The 18,299-nt window shown below is 47.4% G+C and overlaps 1 protein-coding gene across 6 annotated transcripts in view; it reads left to right on the forward strand.

Annotated features, from left to right (window-relative positions):
* TAF8 (TATA-box binding protein associated factor 8) overlaps window positions 1-18,299 on the forward strand; it is a 41,775-nt gene that overhangs the window by 16,743 nt on the left and 6,733 nt on the right. The window contains exons 7-10 of one of the 6 annotated variants that reach the window (XM_055113598.2): window positions 1,434-1,576; window positions 4,291-4,412; window positions 10,038-10,177; window positions 10,471-17,137. In XM_055113598.2, the coding sequence (XP_054969573.2) occupies window positions 1,434-1,576; window positions 4,291-4,412; window positions 10,038-10,152 (380 nt within the window). In that variant the 3' untranslated portion in view covers window positions 10,153-10,177; window positions 10,471-17,137. Of the gene's footprint in view, window positions 1-1,433; window positions 1,577-4,290; window positions 4,413-10,037; window positions 10,289-10,470; window positions 17,138-18,299 lie in introns of those variants that run through there. The other 5 variants (XM_055113599.2, XM_003833300.5, XR_004671976.3 and 2 more) reach the window with 5 other exon arrangements.

Here is an 18,299-nt window from a genome sequence, read left to right on the forward strand (position 1 = left end):
CATAGAGTTACCTTGAGGGTAGCCTAGGCCTAGGCATCAGAGACACTTGGTGGCAGCCCAGGTAGTAGAAGAACACTGGCATCAGGGGCCAGTTGCCCATCGTGATGTTCCCTCGTAGGTCCCACCTCATTTAACTTGGCATCTCAGCACTATTTGGCCATGTTGACCAAGCTACTTCATTTCCAAAGACCTCAGTTTTTACAAATGTGAGTGAGGGAGGTTGGTTTGGGTGATTCATTCATTCAGCAAGCTCCTGTGGAACGCCTGCTGTGTGCCTGGCTCTGGAATAACAGCAGCTGCCGGTTGTTAAGTGCCAGATACTGTGCTCATCACTTCCCATACATTATCTCATTAAATCCTCTTGTGAGCCTCTGAGTTGGGAACTGATATATCACTACCTTCATAGGAACCCTTCAATGAGGCACAAGAGAAGAGAAATGAAGTCACTTCCTCAAGGAACATGGCTAGTAGACATCATTCAAACCTAGCTCTTACTGCAGGACCCCACATCTGACCCACAGCAAAAATAATTCTGGAGTTTTTGTGGGTTTTTTTGAGACAGAGTCTTGCTTTGTCATCCAGCCTGGAATACAGTGGCGCAATCTCTGCTCACTGCAACCTTCGCCTCCCGGGTTCCAGCGATTCTTCTGCTTCAGCAAGTAGCTGGGACTACAGGCAGGAGCCACCACACCCAGCTAATTTTTTGTATTTTTAGTAGAGACGGGGTTTCACCCAGTTGGCCAGGTTGGTCTTGAACGCCTGAGCTCAAGTGATCTGCCTGCCTCAGCCTCCCAAAGTGCTGGGATTATAGGCATGAGCCACCACACCCGGCCTTCTTTCTTTTAATGTTATTTTTTAATCAATTTCTTCCTCTCATCCTCATTGCTTTTTGGAAGAGCTAGAACTCTCGTTGACCAGAGTGTCTTACAGCTCAGTGGACATGCATATATGCAGAGTGCTCAAATCCAGCCTTTGGACTTGAGTCCTTCAGGGTAAAAGAATCAATATTCCTGCTCTGGAAGTGAAGCTTAGAGGGGTTTAACTGACCTTGGGTGCAAGATCTCAAAACTTATGTGTTGCTAGGATTCTATCTATAGCCTCATTTCCATCTTATCTCAGTTGTACTTGGCAAAAAGTAGATTCTGAAGTCATGCTGCCTGAGTTAGAATCCCATTCTGCCATTTTTAGCATGCTTGGGAAAGTCATTTCACCTCTCTGTGCCTAATCGTACTTAATAGGATGGGAGCAAGGATGAAAGATAACATGAGTAAAGCCCGTAGAACATTGCCTGGCCTGTTGCATAAGTACTTGGAGCGAGTTAGCTAGTATTATCTTCTGGTGCTGCTCACTGATTTGTTGTGAGGCTCTAGGACTCTAAGCCAGCTGCGAGGTCTCTGTGACAGTGGACTCATGCCTCTCTTCCAATTCACCAGTGATTGCTGCCAGACCTTTCACCATCCCCTACCTGACAGCTCTTCTTCCGTCTGAACTGGAGATGCAACAAATGGAAGAGACAGATTCCTCGGAGCAGGATGAACAGACAGACACAGAGAACCTTGCTCTTCATATCAGCATGGTGGGTTCCACCTTCTGCCTACCTCAGAGTATCCCCCAAACTGTCACACCCTGCCCTCAGTCTGTCACCCTGGGACCTGGACATGATCGACCTCAGGTCTCTTTGGCTTTCTGTTAGGGGCCTGCATAAGGGCTTGCGTGATGATCCAGATGTGACCCAATCTCCTGCTTAGAGACACACCTGTGTCCTGGGGATTCACTCGTTCATTCAACAAATACAGTTCCAGGTGCTGGGGTATTAGTAGGAAGCCAAATAAACAAAATTCCCTGTCCTCATGGGGCTAATGAAAAATAATAAATGAGGAGATAGGAAGTGGGGATGGGAATGGGAGGGATGCAGTATTAGGTAGAGTGACCAAGAAGGGGGCATTTGAGTAAAGACCGGAAGGGAACAAGGCATGGACATGTCTGGGGGTGGAGCCGTTCTAGGCAGCAGGGGCAGCAGATGCAAAGGCCCTGAGGCAGGAGCTCCCCTGTTGTATTGAAGAACAGCAAGGACATCAGGGTGGTCAGAGTGGAGTGAACAAGGAGGAGAACAGTAGGGGATGAGGTCCGAGAGGGCCCACGGGGAGTCAGATCTTATAGGGTCTTAAAGGTTAGATTAGACACTTTGCCATTTACTCAGTAAGGTGGACCCACTGGAGATGTTGAGCAGAGGAGGGTCAGGATCCTAGGTAGGTTTGCTAACAGGGTCAGTCAGGTTGCTGTGCTGAGGATGGGCTATAGAGGGCAGGCAGAAGCAGGGAGACCAATTAGGATGCTGTCACAGTAAACTGAGAGATGGTAGGAGGAGCAAAAATAAGGAGATGTGGTCACCTAGATTATTTGGTCAGATTCTAGATCACTTTCAGAGCAGAGCCAGTTGATAGAGTAGACATGAGAGTTAAAGAAAACGGTAAGGTTTTTTGCCTGAACAATAGGAAAGATGGAATTGCCTTCAGCCAAGATAGGAACAACCACCGGGTAGAACAGGTGTGTGGGGGAAGTCAGGAGTTGATGTTCGTGTCTTAAACATAGATGTGTTAAGTTTGAGATGCTTGTTAGACATCAGGCGGTGATGTCAGGTGAAGAATTGGATATATAATTGGAGTTTGAGGAGCAGTTAGGGCAGGAGATGCATATTTGGGAGCCAGCAGCCTGTAGGTCGTGTCTAAAAACATGAGCGTGGATGAGCTCTTCCAGGGATGAGTGAGGATAAGAAGAGGAGGCACATTGAGTCCTGGAGCTGTTGCTATGTGTAGAGCTTGAAGAGATGAGGAAGAACCAGCATGGAGGTGGGAGAACTGGAAGAGGGCTGTGTCCTGGAGGCCAAGGGAAGTAAGTGTTTCAGGGAGAAAAGAGCAATTAGCTGTGTCCAAAGCTGTGGGTGGCTCCAATGGTAGGCGGACTGAGAATTCAACCATTAGATCTGGCAGTGTGGATGTCATTTGTGACCTTGATGAGAGCCATTTCAGTAAGAATGAGAGCGAAGACCTGGAGTAAATTCAGAGAGAATGGGAGGAGAGAAGAGGAGTCAGTGAGTATAGACTTGTGCTGTCCATTACAGCAGCCACTAGCCACATGTAGGTATTTAAATTTAAATTAATGAAATAAAACTAAAGGCCGGGCGCGGTGGCTCACGTCTGTAATCCCAGCACTTTGGGAGGCTGAGGCGGGCAGATCACAAGGTCAGGAGATCGAGACCATCCTGGCTAACACGGTGAAACCCGATCTCTACTAAAAATACAAAAAAAAATTAGCCAGGCATGGTGGCAGGCACCTGTAGTCCCAGCTATTTGGGAGCCCGGGGCAGGAGAATGGCGTGAACCTGGGAGATGGAGCTTGCAGTGAGCCGAGATCGCGCCACTGCACTCCAGCCTAGGCGACGCAGCAAGACTCTGTCTCAAAAAAAAGAACTAAAAATCAGTTTCTTAATCTCACTAGCCACATTCATTTCAAGTGTCTGATAGCCACATATAGCCAGTGGCTGCTCTACTAGGCAGTGCAAATATTGAACATTTCCATTGGCACAGAAAGTCGTGTGGTGTTCCTGCAGTACAGGGAGGGAGAGTGATGCAGTGGTAACTAAAAGGGGGAAAATGAAGGAATTAAGAGAGGTGTTTTGTGTTTTTATTTTTTAAGATAAAAGAAATAACGTGTTTGTATGCTGTTGGGAATGATCTGGTCAAAAGGGAAAATGGATACAGGAGAGAAAGAAAAGTCTGGGAATGATGTCATTTGGTAGACGAGAGGGGATGGGCCCGTGACCAAATGGAGGGACTAGCCTTCTTCTGGACATTTCATACCCAGGATAGGAGACAACATGTGGGTTCAGAGACAAAGGTGGGCAAGGAGGTGTTCTAGTCCTAGTTTGTTTTAGGGTATACTTTCTTTTCTGCTCACCGGTGTGTCATACTCAGCGAGTGAAAGGATAAGAGCCCCCTCTCGTTCCTGCACCCTTGGAGAAAGTGCCAAGTACAATCACAGAACCGCCAGAAGCTGGAATGCCCTCAAGGCTAATAGGGTTATATAGTCAGGTTACCATATTCAACCATCCTTTAAAATCAGCACTAGTTTGGATGCCTTAGTGGCTGTAGTTAGACTGAGCATCCCTTATTGTTCTCTAAGATGTGATACACCAAATGGCAGCCAGCCACTCTGGTTTGCTAGTGGAATATGCCTGTGCCATCTCTATTTGCTGAAGGTCTTATTTGCCTGGACATATTTTTTTTTTAGATGGAGTCTCGCTCTGTCACCCAGGCTGGAGTGCAGTGGCAAGATCTTGGCTCAGTGCAACCTCCGCCTCCCGGGTTCAAGCGATTCTCCAGCCTCAGCCTCCTGAGTAGCTGGAATTACAGGTACGCACCACCATGCCCGGCTAATTTTTGTATTTTTAGTAGAGACGGGGTTTCACCATGTTGGTCACGCTGGTCTTGAACTCCTGAGCTCATGATCCACCCTCCTTGGCCTCCCAAAGTGCTGGGATTACAGGCGTGAGCCACCACACCCGGCCTGGATATACTTTTTTTTTTTTTTAATATTGAATTATTCCTTTCAGAATTAGGGCTGGGAGACCATGGCTTTAAATAAAGCAGAGGAAATTGTTATTGTACGCTTCTGTTAATTTGGGCTGAGATATGGTGATTGGGTCATGGACTAAGTTGAGGTTCACCTTATGAGAAAGAGGAATCATGTAAACAAACGTCATCATACCTTTGTAAGTACAATATAGTTAAAGGGCTTGGACATGCATTCACTGACGGTCCCGTAGTGATGTGAGGTCATGGTGGTAATTGAACCTAAAGAGTGTCAGCAACTGCCTGAGGACTCTTGAATACCATGAGGCCAAGCCAGGGTTGCAGACAGCAGGAGTGTAGGAAGGCCTGAGTCTTAGAGTCACACTTGCCTAGCTTCAAATCCAGGCTGTGCTGCTTGCCACATGTGTGACCGTGATTGTGTTACTTTACGCCTTAGTCTATTTTCTTGTAAGGAGAAATGGAAACACCTACCTCAAGGGACGGGGGGAGCCTGAGATAGAGCTGGTATCTATCAGGTGCCTGGCATGTGGCAGCTCCTAGCACACACTGCTCCCTCCCCTGCTGTTTTAGGCTATCTAACCATATGCCCTTCTGTGAAAAATAAAATAAAATGACTCCAAGACAAAGATTCTAGTGACAATTTACTGCAGTCAGTTGGACCTAATGTTATTTTGTTAGACTAGGAAATACAATCATATGTTTCAAAATGCAGAGTGTGCAAAAAGATGTATGATGACAATGCCTCCCATCCTGTTCCCTGTTACCCACTTTCCCTCCCACAGAGCAACTGTCTCACCAGCCTCTTATGTAGCCTTCTAGAGACATTTTTTTTAATTGTTATTTTGAACTGAAACAGCCGATCACAAACTGTTCTCTTCTTGCTTTTTTCCTGGCTGTATCTTGGCGGTCATTCCACATCTGTAAGGGAGGAGCCGCATCGTTCCTCACAGCTACTTTATCTTCCATTGTATGGATGTAACCATTTAATTTATCTAGTCCCCCATGAACACTTAGGTTGTTTTCTGTCTTTACCATTTACAGACATTGTTATAGCAAAGTAAATAACTGGTTTTTTTTTTTTTTGAGACTGAGTCTCGCTCTGTCACCCAGGCTGGAGTGCAGTGGCGCGATCTCGGCTCACTGCAAGCTCCGCCTCCCGGGTTCACGCCATTCTCCTGCCTCAGCCTCCCCAGCAGCTGGGACTACAGGCGCCCGCCACCACGCCCGACCAATTTTTTTGTATTTTTAGTAGAGACAGGGTTTCACCGTGTTAGCCAGGATGGTCTCGATCTCCTGACCTCGTCATCTGCCTGCCTCAGCCTCCCAAAGTGCTGGGATTACAGGCGTGAGCCACCACGCCCAGCCAATAACTGGTATTTTAAATTATTATTTTATCTCTTGATGACAGTGCACCTCTCAAGGTCTGTTGTTAGGCAGTACATTATTTAACCTGGTTCTAGTTTCTCCATGTACTTGAACATAAAGGAGCTATTCATTTTAAATTCATGTATAATTTAAATTCATGTATAATAGATTCTTTTCTCACACATTTGAACCAGCTGCTTTCTGCAGCCAACCCAGATATCTAAGCTTTTACTCTTTTATGAAAAATATACCAGTCACTCACTCAACCAGTGTTTATTTAGCACCTAGTATGTGCCAGATATTGTTCTGGCTGCTTGGGATAAAGCAGTGAGAAAAACAAAGAAAACCTCTGCCTTTTAGGAGCCTATGTTTGGCTGTGGGAGAATGATACTAAACATAATATATTAATAAATCGTTGCATAGTATATCAGAAATGAAAGTGCCATGCAGGGGAAAAACAGTAGGGGAAGATCCGGGGTGAGGAGGAGTCTTCAGTTTTTAAGTGGGGTGCTCGGAGTAGGCATTACTGAGAAGGGGATATCTGAGCAGGGGCTTGAAATGGGTGAGGGAGTGAGCCATGTGGATATCTGGGGAAGAGTGTTCTGGCAGAGGGAATGGGCAGTGCAAAGGCCCTGTGGAATAGTGAGTGGCTTGTGGGAGGGAGGGTCAGATTGGGTAGGGCCTTGTAGGCTGTTTTAAGAGCTGGCTTTTAACTAAGTGAGATGGGAGTTGTGGGAGGGCGTGGAGCAGAGGAGGGACGTTTCTGAGCTTCTTAAAGCATCACTCTGATGGCTCGGTAAGAATGGACTAGAGAGATCAGTCAGGAAGCTGTCGCTATAGCCTAGGCGAGAGGCAGTGGTAGGCCCAAGTAGAGTGGTTGCCACAGAGGTGGTGGAAGTGGTCAGTGCCTGCCTGAATTTTGAAGGTAAGTCCAAGAGGCTGTGCTAACAGATTGGGTGTGGGATGTCAGTGAAGGAAAAGGAGTGTGCCAGGTGTGGTGGTGCATGCCCATAGTTGCAGTCACTTGGGAAGCTGAGGCAGGAAGATTGAGCCCAGGAATTTGAGTCCAGTTTTGGGCAACATAGTGAGACCCTGTTTAAAAATAAAAGAAAGAAAACAAGCAAGAATGACCACAGAGTTTGTGACTTGAGCCATTAGAAGGATGGAGTTGCCATCACTTGTGATGGGAGGGACTGAGAAGCGCCGTTTACACCACAGGGGAAGGTCCCCAATTCAGACTTAGGTGCCTGAAGTCTGAACTGCCTACCTGATACCCCAGTGGAAATGCTGAGTGAGCAGCTGGCTGCATGAGCCTGGAAGTCGGGAGAGGTTAGGGCTGGCATTTTACTCCAGGGAGCTGTTGGCGTGGAGATGGCACTGAGAGCTGGGAGACTGGATGCAGTCACCACAGAGGGTGTAGGCCTTGCTAGAGCTCACAGGCAATTCAGGGAGCTCCTGACAGACCATTCTGCTCCCACTTTTTTTTACAAATCTCTGGGTCAGTTTGACACTTTACTTTTTTGTTTTTTTGAGACGGAGTCCCGCTCTGTCGTCTAGGCTGGAGTGCAGTGGCACAATCTCGGCTCACTGCAACCTCCAACCTCTGGGTTCAAGCGACTGTCTTGCCTCAGCCTCCCAAGTAGCTGGGATTATAGGCGCCTACCACCATGCCCGGCTAATTTTTTTGTATTTTTAGTAGAGGCAGGGTTTCACCATGTTGGCCAGGCTGATCTCGAACTCTTCACCTCAGGTGATCCACCTGCCTTGGCCTCCCAAAGTGCTAGATTACAGGCGTGAGCCACCACGCCTGGCCTACTTTTTTTTTTTTTTTTTTAACTGACTGACTTCCCCACCCCTAACCATCGCAATGCTGCCTGTCCCTGAAGGGGACATTTCTATGAGGCCTGCTTGGGAGAAGGAAGCCTGTCGTCCAGCTCTCGTGAGCCATGGTGGGCCGAATAGAGGGAGCCTTTTTACCCTCCAGCAGTGTCTTGAGGCTGGCGTTTTCAGCACCTCTAACAGTGTTACCTCCATGTGTATCTCAGAAAACATTGAAGGCACGGTTGAAGTGAGCTTCCAGTAACTTTGAAGATAGGCTGTCTACTGTAGAGAAATGATAGGATGGACGGAGCGAGGAGATACTACTCATTTGTACCATTAGGAACTTCAGAAAGGTTGGATGCCAGATACCCAAGGGAGGTCTGGTTGTGGGCAGACCTTTTTTCCAGCACCTGGTCTGGCCTGAACTAGGTTGGTCCTGCAGCACTTGCTTTCAAGAGTCTCTGGAAGGCCCCAGTGGCTCTGGGTCACCTTGTGGTCCCACTGGATTGGGTGCTGGAGAGAGAAAACACACAGGCCCTGATACTGGGCCAATGGAGCTGAGTCTTTGAAGAGAACAATTGATAGGACAGAGAGAGGGCACGCAGGGGAACCTAGATGTGATCTGGTTTCTTCCGGCTCATTAAACCTGAGACTGGTGTCCATGCCCTAGGCCAGCTGTCCTGTCAGGGGAACCTGCTATTCATTTCATGCCATCCGGTCATGGCGTCCTCTGTCTGTTTTGACAGCAGCCTCTCCTGCTTGAGGTCAGTGAGGGCCTCTTTAGCCTCAAGTTGCAGAACAGGAATCTCAATGACTTCTTCCCCGTGGAAGGACTTCTTCCCCTTGGCCCATCACCAGGGGGCGCAGCCCGACCAAACGTGGAAAATAAAGGAGGCTGTGAATAACGACAGGATAACTGACTGCTCATACTTCCAGAACAGTTTTTAAAATGTCAGCATATTACCTTTTTTTCTGTGTCTATACACAACTGTGACTTTTTAAGAATTTTGATCATACTGATTACATGTGAACTTACAAACTTTTCTGAAAAAACACATTTTTCTCAAAAAATGAACAGTAAAGCGGCCGGGCGCGGTGGCTCACGCCTGTAATCCCAGCACTTTGGGAAGCCAAGGCTGGCAGATCATGAGGTCAGGAGATCGAGACCATCCTGGCTAACATGGTGAAACCCCGTCTCTACTAAAAATAAAAAACTTAGCGGGATGTGGTGGCAGGCACCTGTACTCCCAGCTACTTGGGAGGCTGAGGCAGGAGAATCTCTTGAACCCAGAGGCGGAGCTTGCAGTGAGCTGAGATCACACCACTGCACTCCAGCCTGGGTAACAGAAGAAGACTGCATCTCAAAAAAAAAAAAAAATGAACAGTAAAAACCCCTGCCTCGGAGTTCGAGACTAGCCTGGCCAACTGGTAAAACCCTGTCTCTACTAAAAATACAAAAATTAGCCGGGCGTCATGGCACATGCCTGCAATCCCAGCTACTTGGGAGGCTGAAGCAGGAGAATTGCTTGAACCCGGGAGACGGAGGCTGCAGTGAGCCGACATCACGCCACTGCACTCCAGCCTGGGTGACACAGGGAGACTCCATCTCAAACAGGCAAACAAACAAACCCTGCCTCATAGGTTGCAGATAGGCATTACCAATGATGTGCATGTGCTGGTACCTGCTGGCTCTGTGTCCCTTAGTGGAACCCTCAAGGCTCAAGAAGTTTCTAGCCTATGCTGGGATGTGATTGTTGGTACCATGTTGCAAGTACCAGAAATGTGAGGATTTGAGGGAGAAATCTGTTCTGACTTAGTCTATCTAGCTTGGCCAGGAGATGCGCTATGCAGATGATGTGTTCTGATCCTGTATCTCCCAGTCGTGCAGGGCACCCAGGATCACTTTTCTTCTTCATCTCCCCACCTGGCCGGGCATCCTCCCTGAGGCATCTGAATTTGATTCCTGTCCCTCCCAGGTGTCTGTTCTTTCTAACCCCTGTCCCTGCCTTCTCCAGAGGTTCAAAACTCTGGACTCTGTTGTGTGCTCTCTTGGGTCAAGGCTGTTAGTCTTGCCTTCCCTTCATAGCCAGCCCCTGCCTGGTCCTCGCTTCATCGGGGCAGAGATAGGAATGTTGGAAAGAAGGTGCTTCCCAGGTTCTAATTTCTCAATTAGAGGATGCTAATGGTCATTCCAATTATGGGCATGATCTCTTTCCTTATGCTGTTGATGTTGTGCTTTATTTTGGCTTTTGCTCAAAGGAGGATTCTGGAGCCGAGAAGGAGAACACCTCTGTCCTGCAGCAGAACCCCTCCTTGTCGGGTAGCCGGAATGGGGAGGAGAACATCATCGATAACCCTTATCTGCGGCCGGTGAAGAAGCCCAAGATCCGCAGGAAGAAGTGAGTCGGAGGCTGGGGTCCAGAGAGCCTTCACTGTCCTACCGAGGTGGTCTTCTCTGCTTCTTGGAAGAGTCTCCTCAGTGGGGCTGAGCCTTGGGGAAAGCCGCTCTGGTGAGAGGGAATAGTCTCCCTTTTCCTGTCCTTACTTGGCTCCCGTACATAGCTCTTGTTCCTTAGTGGTTGAGTGTCCTGCAGTCTAGGGACCAACCCTCACAGCACTGGAGCTGTTTTCCCCTAGAAGGAGAGCAGACAGGGCCCACACCAGGAGGCTCCATGGTTCCTCTTCTTTCTAGGTCCCTCTCCTGAGCTGAGAAGGAAACCTGGCTTGTACAGGGGCGCAGATTCCACCCTCCCGGGGAGTTAAAGCCACTCAAGGGAAGAAGAGGGTGACCTCCTCATGGCCAAGCCGAGGCTGCAGGGTGTGATCGGACATGATTTTCATGGCAAACCGTCTATTAAGATGACCTATTTTCACTGGATGTTTGGGTTGAGGAAGATATGAACAGAATAATGGGAATTTTTTTTTTTATTTTGAGATGGAGTCTTACTCTATCACCCAGGCTGGAATGCAGTGGTGTGATCTCAGCTCACTGCAGTCTTAGCAACCCTGAGTCCAAGTGATTCTCCTGCCTTGGCCTCCCGAGTAGCTGGGACTAGAGGCAAGCGCCACCATGCTGGCTAATTTTTGTATTTTGAGTAGAGATAGGGTTTCGCCATGTTGGCCAGGCTGGTCTTGAACTCCTGACCTCAAGTGATCCACCAGCATTGGCCTCCCAAAGCATTGAGATTACAGGTGTGAGCCACCACGCCCAGCTAATTTTTGTATTTTTAATAGAGATAAGGTTTCGCCATGTTGGCCAGGCTGGTCTTGAACTCCTGACCTCAAGTGATAACCCGCCTCGGCCTCCCAAAGTGCTGAGATTACAGGCGTGAGCCACCGCACCTCGCCAGAGACTTTCTTAATCAATCAGGCTATGTGGTGGGGCATAGCAGCAGCCAGTGACTTCGTTCATTATCACAGGATTTGATTCCTTTGAAACTCAAGAGACCAGGGAAAGTGACAGGAAGGAAAGGGCTCTTTGCTGCTGCGCTTATTACAAAGAAGACTGTCCAGCATGTATTTCAGGATATCTGGATCCCTTTTATTGACTCACAATTTGTGGCACCACTTTCTCATCCCAGAACTTCATTCTTATTTCTCTCCTCATCTGGGCTCCCAAGTGCTCTGTTGAGCTGATGAAAAGTTCTTTGTACTCCCTCAACGTGTTGGAAACGGGAGGCCACACAGCACAGCTTTGTTTGGGGTGGGCAGGAGTCAGGAGTCTTGAGCAGATGCATCACTGTGAAGAAGAACGACATGTCGGGGCTGCACCTCTCCTCCCGTCGGCATTTGACGAAAGCTCCCTGAAGCGGGGCAGCACTCTCCTTCTGAGAGATTTACCATTTATTGCCCCTCTGAGGAACGTGTGCTTGGGAACTGCCAAGTCTTACCCCTTCTGGAAGAAGAGGTTTTCTCTGACAAGAGCCTAGAGCGTCGGCTCCATTATGCTGGGACTTGATAGAGGAGCCATGGGGTTTAAACAGTAGGAAAGAGGGGCCACGCGCAATGGCTTACGCCTGTAATCCCAGCACTTTGGGAGGTGAAGGCAGGTGGATCACTTGAGGTCAGGAGTTTGAGACCAGCCTGGCCAACATAGTGAAGCCCTGTCTCTACTAAAAATACAAAAATTAGCCAGGTGTGGTTACTCAAGCCTGTAATCCCAGCTACTCAGGAGGCTGAGGCAGGAGAATCACTTGAACCTGGGAGGCGGAGGTTGCAGTGAGCCGAGATCGTGCCACTGCACTCCATCCTGGGTGACAGAGCGAGACTCCGTTTCAAAAAAATAAAAAAAGGATAAAGTAAACAATAGGAAAGGATTTGGTGGGGTGAGGGTGGGGTGTTGAGGGCTTGGCCTCATCTTGTATTCTGAAAGCTGAGAAACGGCTGGTCAGCTGGAAGGCTGGTGGATGGGCAGGAGTGAGCCAAGCTGAGGCATTCTCCAAGAAGCAGGTCTGAGTCTGTCCAACCACTTTGTATCCTGTGGGGAGAACAACTTCATTCTTAACATACCCTACAAACCAGAAAACAAGTTTTTAAGGAAGATGCTGGGCATGCTGATATCTTTTCTGGTCTCCTAAGGAAGAGTTTTTAAAACTAAATCCAAGGAAGAAAAATGCAACAACACGTGGAAGTGAACACTGGATGAATAAGCTGTTTCCCAAGTTAGAATCCTAACGTCCATATTTAGCTTCATGTATTCCCCTTTGGCTTCCACAGTTCAACTCCTTTTATTTTGAGACAGGGTCTCACTGTGTCGCCCCAGCTGGAGTATAGTGGCACTACCTCGGCTCACTGCAACCTCCACTCCCCGGGTTCAAGCAATTCTCAGAGTAGCTGGGATTACAGATGCCTGCCACCACACCTGGCTAATTTTTTTTTTTTTTTGTATTTTTAGTAGACATGGGATTTTGCTATGTTGCCCAGGCTGGTCTTGAACTCCTGGCCTCAAGTGATCCACCCGCCTCGGCCTTCCAAAATGTCGAGATTACAGGCGTGAGCCACGGTGCCCAGCCCATCTCTTAGTCTTCCATTCCCTTGGTGAATTTGGAAACTTGAAAAACTTGGGGACTTGACAGCAGGCTCCATGTTCTTCTGGCCTCACTGTACTGTGTAAGGAAAGAGCTGCTTGTCAGGAACGGAAGAGGGGACGCTAGTAAAAAAAAAATTGGATTCCCCAACTGGACTAAATAGGAGTTTTTCAGGTTTGTAGTAACGTGAAACTCTCCTAGATCGAAGCAGTTAGACTGGCCTATGTGGCCTTCTCAGGGTTTGTGATTCAGTCCTTAGCGATTCTTGGCCTGATAAGTTTATGAACACAGCCCCACATTCAAGCCGTGGCCAATCCCAGCTGTTCTCACTGCTCTTGGGAGGTGTTGTCCCAGTCAGTGTCTCTGCAGCTCCCATTTGTTGTTGTTATCCAGTGTAAGCACCTGTTGAATGCAGATGTGCTGAGTTATAGGTGGGATTTGGAAAAGGGCTGCTATTTCTGCTGTTGAGATTTCAGAGGCTATACTCTTTTTTTTTTCTTTTCTTTTCTTTTTTTTTTTTGAGACGGCATCTCACTCTTATTGCCCAGGCTGGAGTGCAATGGCGTGATCTCGGCTCACTGCAACCTCCACCTCCTGGGTTCAAGGGATTCTCCTGCCTCAGCCTCCCGAGTAGCTGGGATTACAGGCACCTACCACAATTCTCGGCTAATTTTTTTTGTATTTTTGGTAGAGACGGGGTTTCACCAGGTTGGCCAGGGTGGTCTCGAACACCTGACCTCAGATGATCCACCCACCTCGGCCTCCCAGTGTGGGTGGGATTACAGGCATGAGCCACCGCGCCTGGCCTCAGAGGCTATACTCATAATTTTGTTCTGAGGGGAGACAGGGAAAGGGTTAGACAACTTGAAACATTGACCCTGTATAAAAATGCATAATTCTCAATGTGTATTTATAAATTTCTATTTTTTATAACTTTATGGGACTTCTTAGAGGCAAAAAGTAGTAAACATGCAGATTAAAAATGTTTATGAAAATCTCAATAAAAATTCATAATAAAAACTTTGTAAATAAATAGAACTGTAAGCTTTGAACTTAATTTGTGTTCAAAAGTTAACAGCAATGTGGACAAATAAGTCAGGCTTAGCCCTTGTGTTGGCCTAAGCACACCTGGGAACTTAGTAAAACTTTTATTTTGGAAATTTTCAAATACAAAATTAGAGAGCAAAATATATGAACCCCTGTATATGCCTCATCAAGCTTCCACACTTGTCAATAGCTTGTTGATTCTGTTTCATCTGTTTCTCCCACTTTTTGTCCTTTATTTTCTTTCCTCCTGGAGTGTGTGTGTGTGTGTGTGTGCGCGCGTGTGAGAGAGTTTCGCGCTGGAGTGCAATGGTGCAATCTTGGCTCACTGCAACTTCTGCCTCCCGGGTTCAAATGATTCTACTGCCTCAGCTTCCTGAGTAGCTGGGATTATAGGTATCTACCACCACCACGCCTGGCTAATTTTTTTTTTTTTTTGGAGACGGAGTCTCACTCTGTCGCCCAGGCTACATTGCAGTGGATTGTCAAGATTGCAGTGGTGCAATCTCAGCTCACTGCAAGCTCCGCCACCTGGGTTCACGCCATTCTCCTGCCTCAGCCTCCCAAGTAGCTGGGACTACAGGCGCCTGCTACCACGCCCAGCTAATTTTTTGTATTTTTCAGTAGAGACAGAGTTTCACTGCGTTAGCCAGGATGGTCTCGATCTCCTGACCTCATGATCCGTCCGCCTCGGCCTCCCAAAATGCTGGGATTACAGGCATGAGCCACCGCACCTGGCCTAATTTTTTGTAGGTTTAGTAGAGATGGGGTTTCACCATGTTGGCCAGACTGGTCTCCAACTCCTGACCTCAGGTGATCACCTGCCTCAGCCTCCTAAAGTGCTGAGGTTACAGGCGTTAGCCACCGCGCCTGGCTCTTATGGAGTATTTTTAAATGCAAACCCCAGACCTGTGTCATTTAATCTAAATGTGTCTATATGTATCTCTGATTGATCTTTCTTTAAATTTTAATTTTGGAATAATTATAGATTCACAAGATGTTGCAAAAAATGTTGAGAGAGATCCTATGTACCCATCACCCACTTTCTCCCAGTGGTAGCCTCTTGCATAACTGTAGTGCAATATCAAAACCCTTGCATTCAGTTTCAGTGTGCAATGTAGATTTTATATTAGTACAATCCATAGAGCTTAGTTTTCACCATGTGCACGTGTGTGTTATGTGTGTGTTGTTCCGTGCAGTTTCATCGTGTAGATTTGTGTAACCACCACCACACAAATGGTGAAGACACAGAACCATTGCATCAGTACAGTTCTCCCTCATGCTGTCTCTTTGCAATCACATCCACCTCTCTGCTCTTCCACTTCTTTCCTGGCAGCCACTACTCTGTTCTCTATCTCTAATGTTACTGAAAGAATGTTATAAATTGAATCATAAAGTATGTGACTTTTTTCTTTTTGAGACAGAGTCTTGCTCTATCGCCTAGGCTGGATGGAGTGCAGTGGAGCGATCCCAGCTCACTGCAACTCCTCCACCTCCCAGGTTCAAGAGATTCTCCTGCCTCAGCCTCCCAAGTAGCTGGGATTACAGGCATGTGCCACCACACCCAGCTAACTTTTGTATTTTTAGTAGAGATGGGGTTTCACCATGTTGGCCAGGTTGGTCTCCAACTCCTGACCTCAAGTGATCCGCCCACCTCAGCCTCCCACAGTGCTAGGATTACAGGTATGACCCACCGCACCTGACCGAGTATGGGACTTTTTGACGTTGGCTTTTTCAGTTCTGCATAATTCTCTTGAGGTCCATCTAGGTGGTTGTGTGTGTCAGTAGTTCCTTTCTTTTTATTGCTGAGTAGCATGGAGGCACCATAGTTTAACACAGCTTCTTTAACCATTCACGCATTGAGAGACATCTGGCCTGTTTCCAATTTGGGGCTACTGTGAACAAAGCTGCTATAACACTTGTGTACAGGTTTTTTGTGTAAACAAGTTTTAGTTTCTCTGCAATAAATACCTAAGAATGCAATTGCTGGGTCCTATGGTAACTGCGTATTTAATTTTGTAAGAAACTGACAAAACTATTTCCCAGAGCCGGTGTACTATATGTGTGTATATATATGTGTGTGTGTGTATGTGTATATATATATAATGTGTGTGTGTGTGTATATATATGTATGTGTGTATATATATATATGTGTGTGTGTGTGTGTGTGTATATATATATATATTTTTTTTAGACAGCCTCAGTCTGTTGCCAGGCTGGAGTGCAGTGATGCAATCTTGGCTCACTGCAACCACCACCTCCCAGTTCAAGTGATTCTCCTGCCTCAACCTCCCAAATAGCTGGGACTACAGGTGCATGCCACCATGCCCGGCTAATTTTTGTATTTTTAGTAGAGGTGGGGTTTCACCATGTTGTCCAGGGTGGTCTTGAACTCCTGACCAGGCAGGAGCCACTATGCCCAGCCAGCTGTACCATTTTTTTTATTCTCCCTAGCGATGTTGAGTGATCCAGTGTCTCTACATCCTCACAAGTATTCAGTATTATTTTTTATTTTAGCCATTCTGATGGGTGTGTTGTAATAGCTTATATTAATTTGCATTTCCTTAACGTCTAACCTCCCCCTCTGCATCACAGCCCCAGTTCTGGCTTTGGAGTGAGGATTCTCAGCAAGCCCCTTTCCTCTGTTTCTGACCAGGAGGCAGTTAAGTGGTGACTGGCAGGTTATTCTGAGAGACCAGTAGCAACACTGGCTGGCTTTCAGGGAAACAAGTGTGAAAGATGTACCTGAGTGGGGCCGGGCGCGGTGGCTCACGCCTGTAATCCCAGCACTTTGGGAGGCTGAGGCGGGTACATCATGAGGTCAGGAGTTCAAGAGCAGCTTGGCCAACATGGTGAAACCCTGTCTCTACTAAAATTACAAAAATTAGCTGGGCATGGTGGTGGGCACCTGTAATCCCAGCTACTCAGGAGGCTGAGGCAGAGAATTGCTTGAACTCAGTAGGCAGAGGTTGCAGTGAGCCAAGATCGCACCACTGCACTCCAGCCTGGGCTACAGAGCGAGACTCCGTCTCAAAAAAAAAAAAAAAAAGATGAACCTGAGCTTTGTTTTTCTGGCATCTTGAAGTCACTCTACTTCGATTCATGTGGCTCAGTAAAATAAGGCTTGGTGACATTTGTATGCATTGTCCACCACTTAACCATCTGTGGATCTGGGGCAAATCACTAAACTTCCAAATCAGTTTCTACAGAACGGGATCATTAGGATACCTTGTTGAAGGGATTTCATGGAATGTCTTTATCATTAAAATAAAGTATGGCCATGCTTTATACATGAGTGTTATTCCATTACCAGACCCTTCTTTTCTTTCCATTGCTTTTAAAATTATAAAAGCGGCTGGGCACAGTGGCTCACGCCTGTAATCCCAGCACTTTGGGAGGCCGAGGTGGGCGGATCACCTAAGGTTGTGAGTTCAAGACCAGCCTGACCAACAGGAAGAACCCCATCTCTACTGAAAATACAAAATTAGCAGGGTGTGGTGGCGCATGCCTGTAATCCCAGCTACTTGGGAGGCTGAGGCAGGAGAATTGCTTGAACCCTGGCGGTGGAGGTTGCAGTGAGCCGAGATTGTGCCATTGTACTCCAGCCTGGGCAACAAGAGTGAAACTCCGCCTCAAAAAATAAATAAAATTATAAAAGCTTGCTTGCCTCATGACAATATGAAAAAAAATATATAAAAGCTAATACTAATGGAGAACTGAACTCTTGTCAGTCACTGTTCTAAGCGTTTTACACATACGGACTCATTTGATCCTCACAATTACCCTGAAAGCTAATGTTTTGACCGTTCCTGTTTGCAGTCGAGGACATGGAGGCCTGGAGAGATCGGTGACAAGTCAGCCCACCTGGCTGCTGAGTAGTTCAGCTGCCGTCTGCACCCAGGCATTCTGCTCCAGAGCTGATTGACGCTGTTGCCTCACAACTGTTCCTGTTTTGAGGCTTAGTGACACTGAGCACTGCTGTGTGCACCACCCACCCATGCATTCAACTGGCCTGTAGGTGGGAGGAGAAAGGAAGCTAGAAATGGGACCAGTTAAGAGAGGTGATGTGGCTGGGCACGGTGGCTCACCCCTGTAATCCTAGCACTTTGGGAGGCCGAGGAGGGCAGATCATGAGGTCAGGAGTTGGAGACCAGCCTGGCCAACATGGTAAAACCCCGTCTCTACTAAAAATACAAAAATTAGCCAGGCATGGTGGTGCGCGCCTGTAGTCCCAGCTACTTGGGAGACTGAGGCAGGAGAATCGCTTGAACCCGGGAGGTGGAGGTTGCAGTGAGCCAAGGTTGCGCCACTGCACTCCAGCCTGGGCGACAGAGCGGGACCCCGTCTCAAAAAAAAAAAAAATAAAGAGGGGTGATGTGAGGCAGGCTGAGGGCACTGATCACAGCTCATGTTCATTCCTTGATTAAGTAGATAGGGAGAAAAAAAGCTT

Source organism: Pan paniscus, chromosome 5 (assembly GCF_029289425.2).
Source record: "Pan paniscus chromosome 5, NHGRI_mPanPan1-v2.0_pri, whole genome shotgun sequence".
In the NCBI taxonomy this organism is placed as follows: domain Eukaryota; kingdom Metazoa; phylum Chordata; class Mammalia; order Primates; family Hominidae; genus Pan; species Pan paniscus.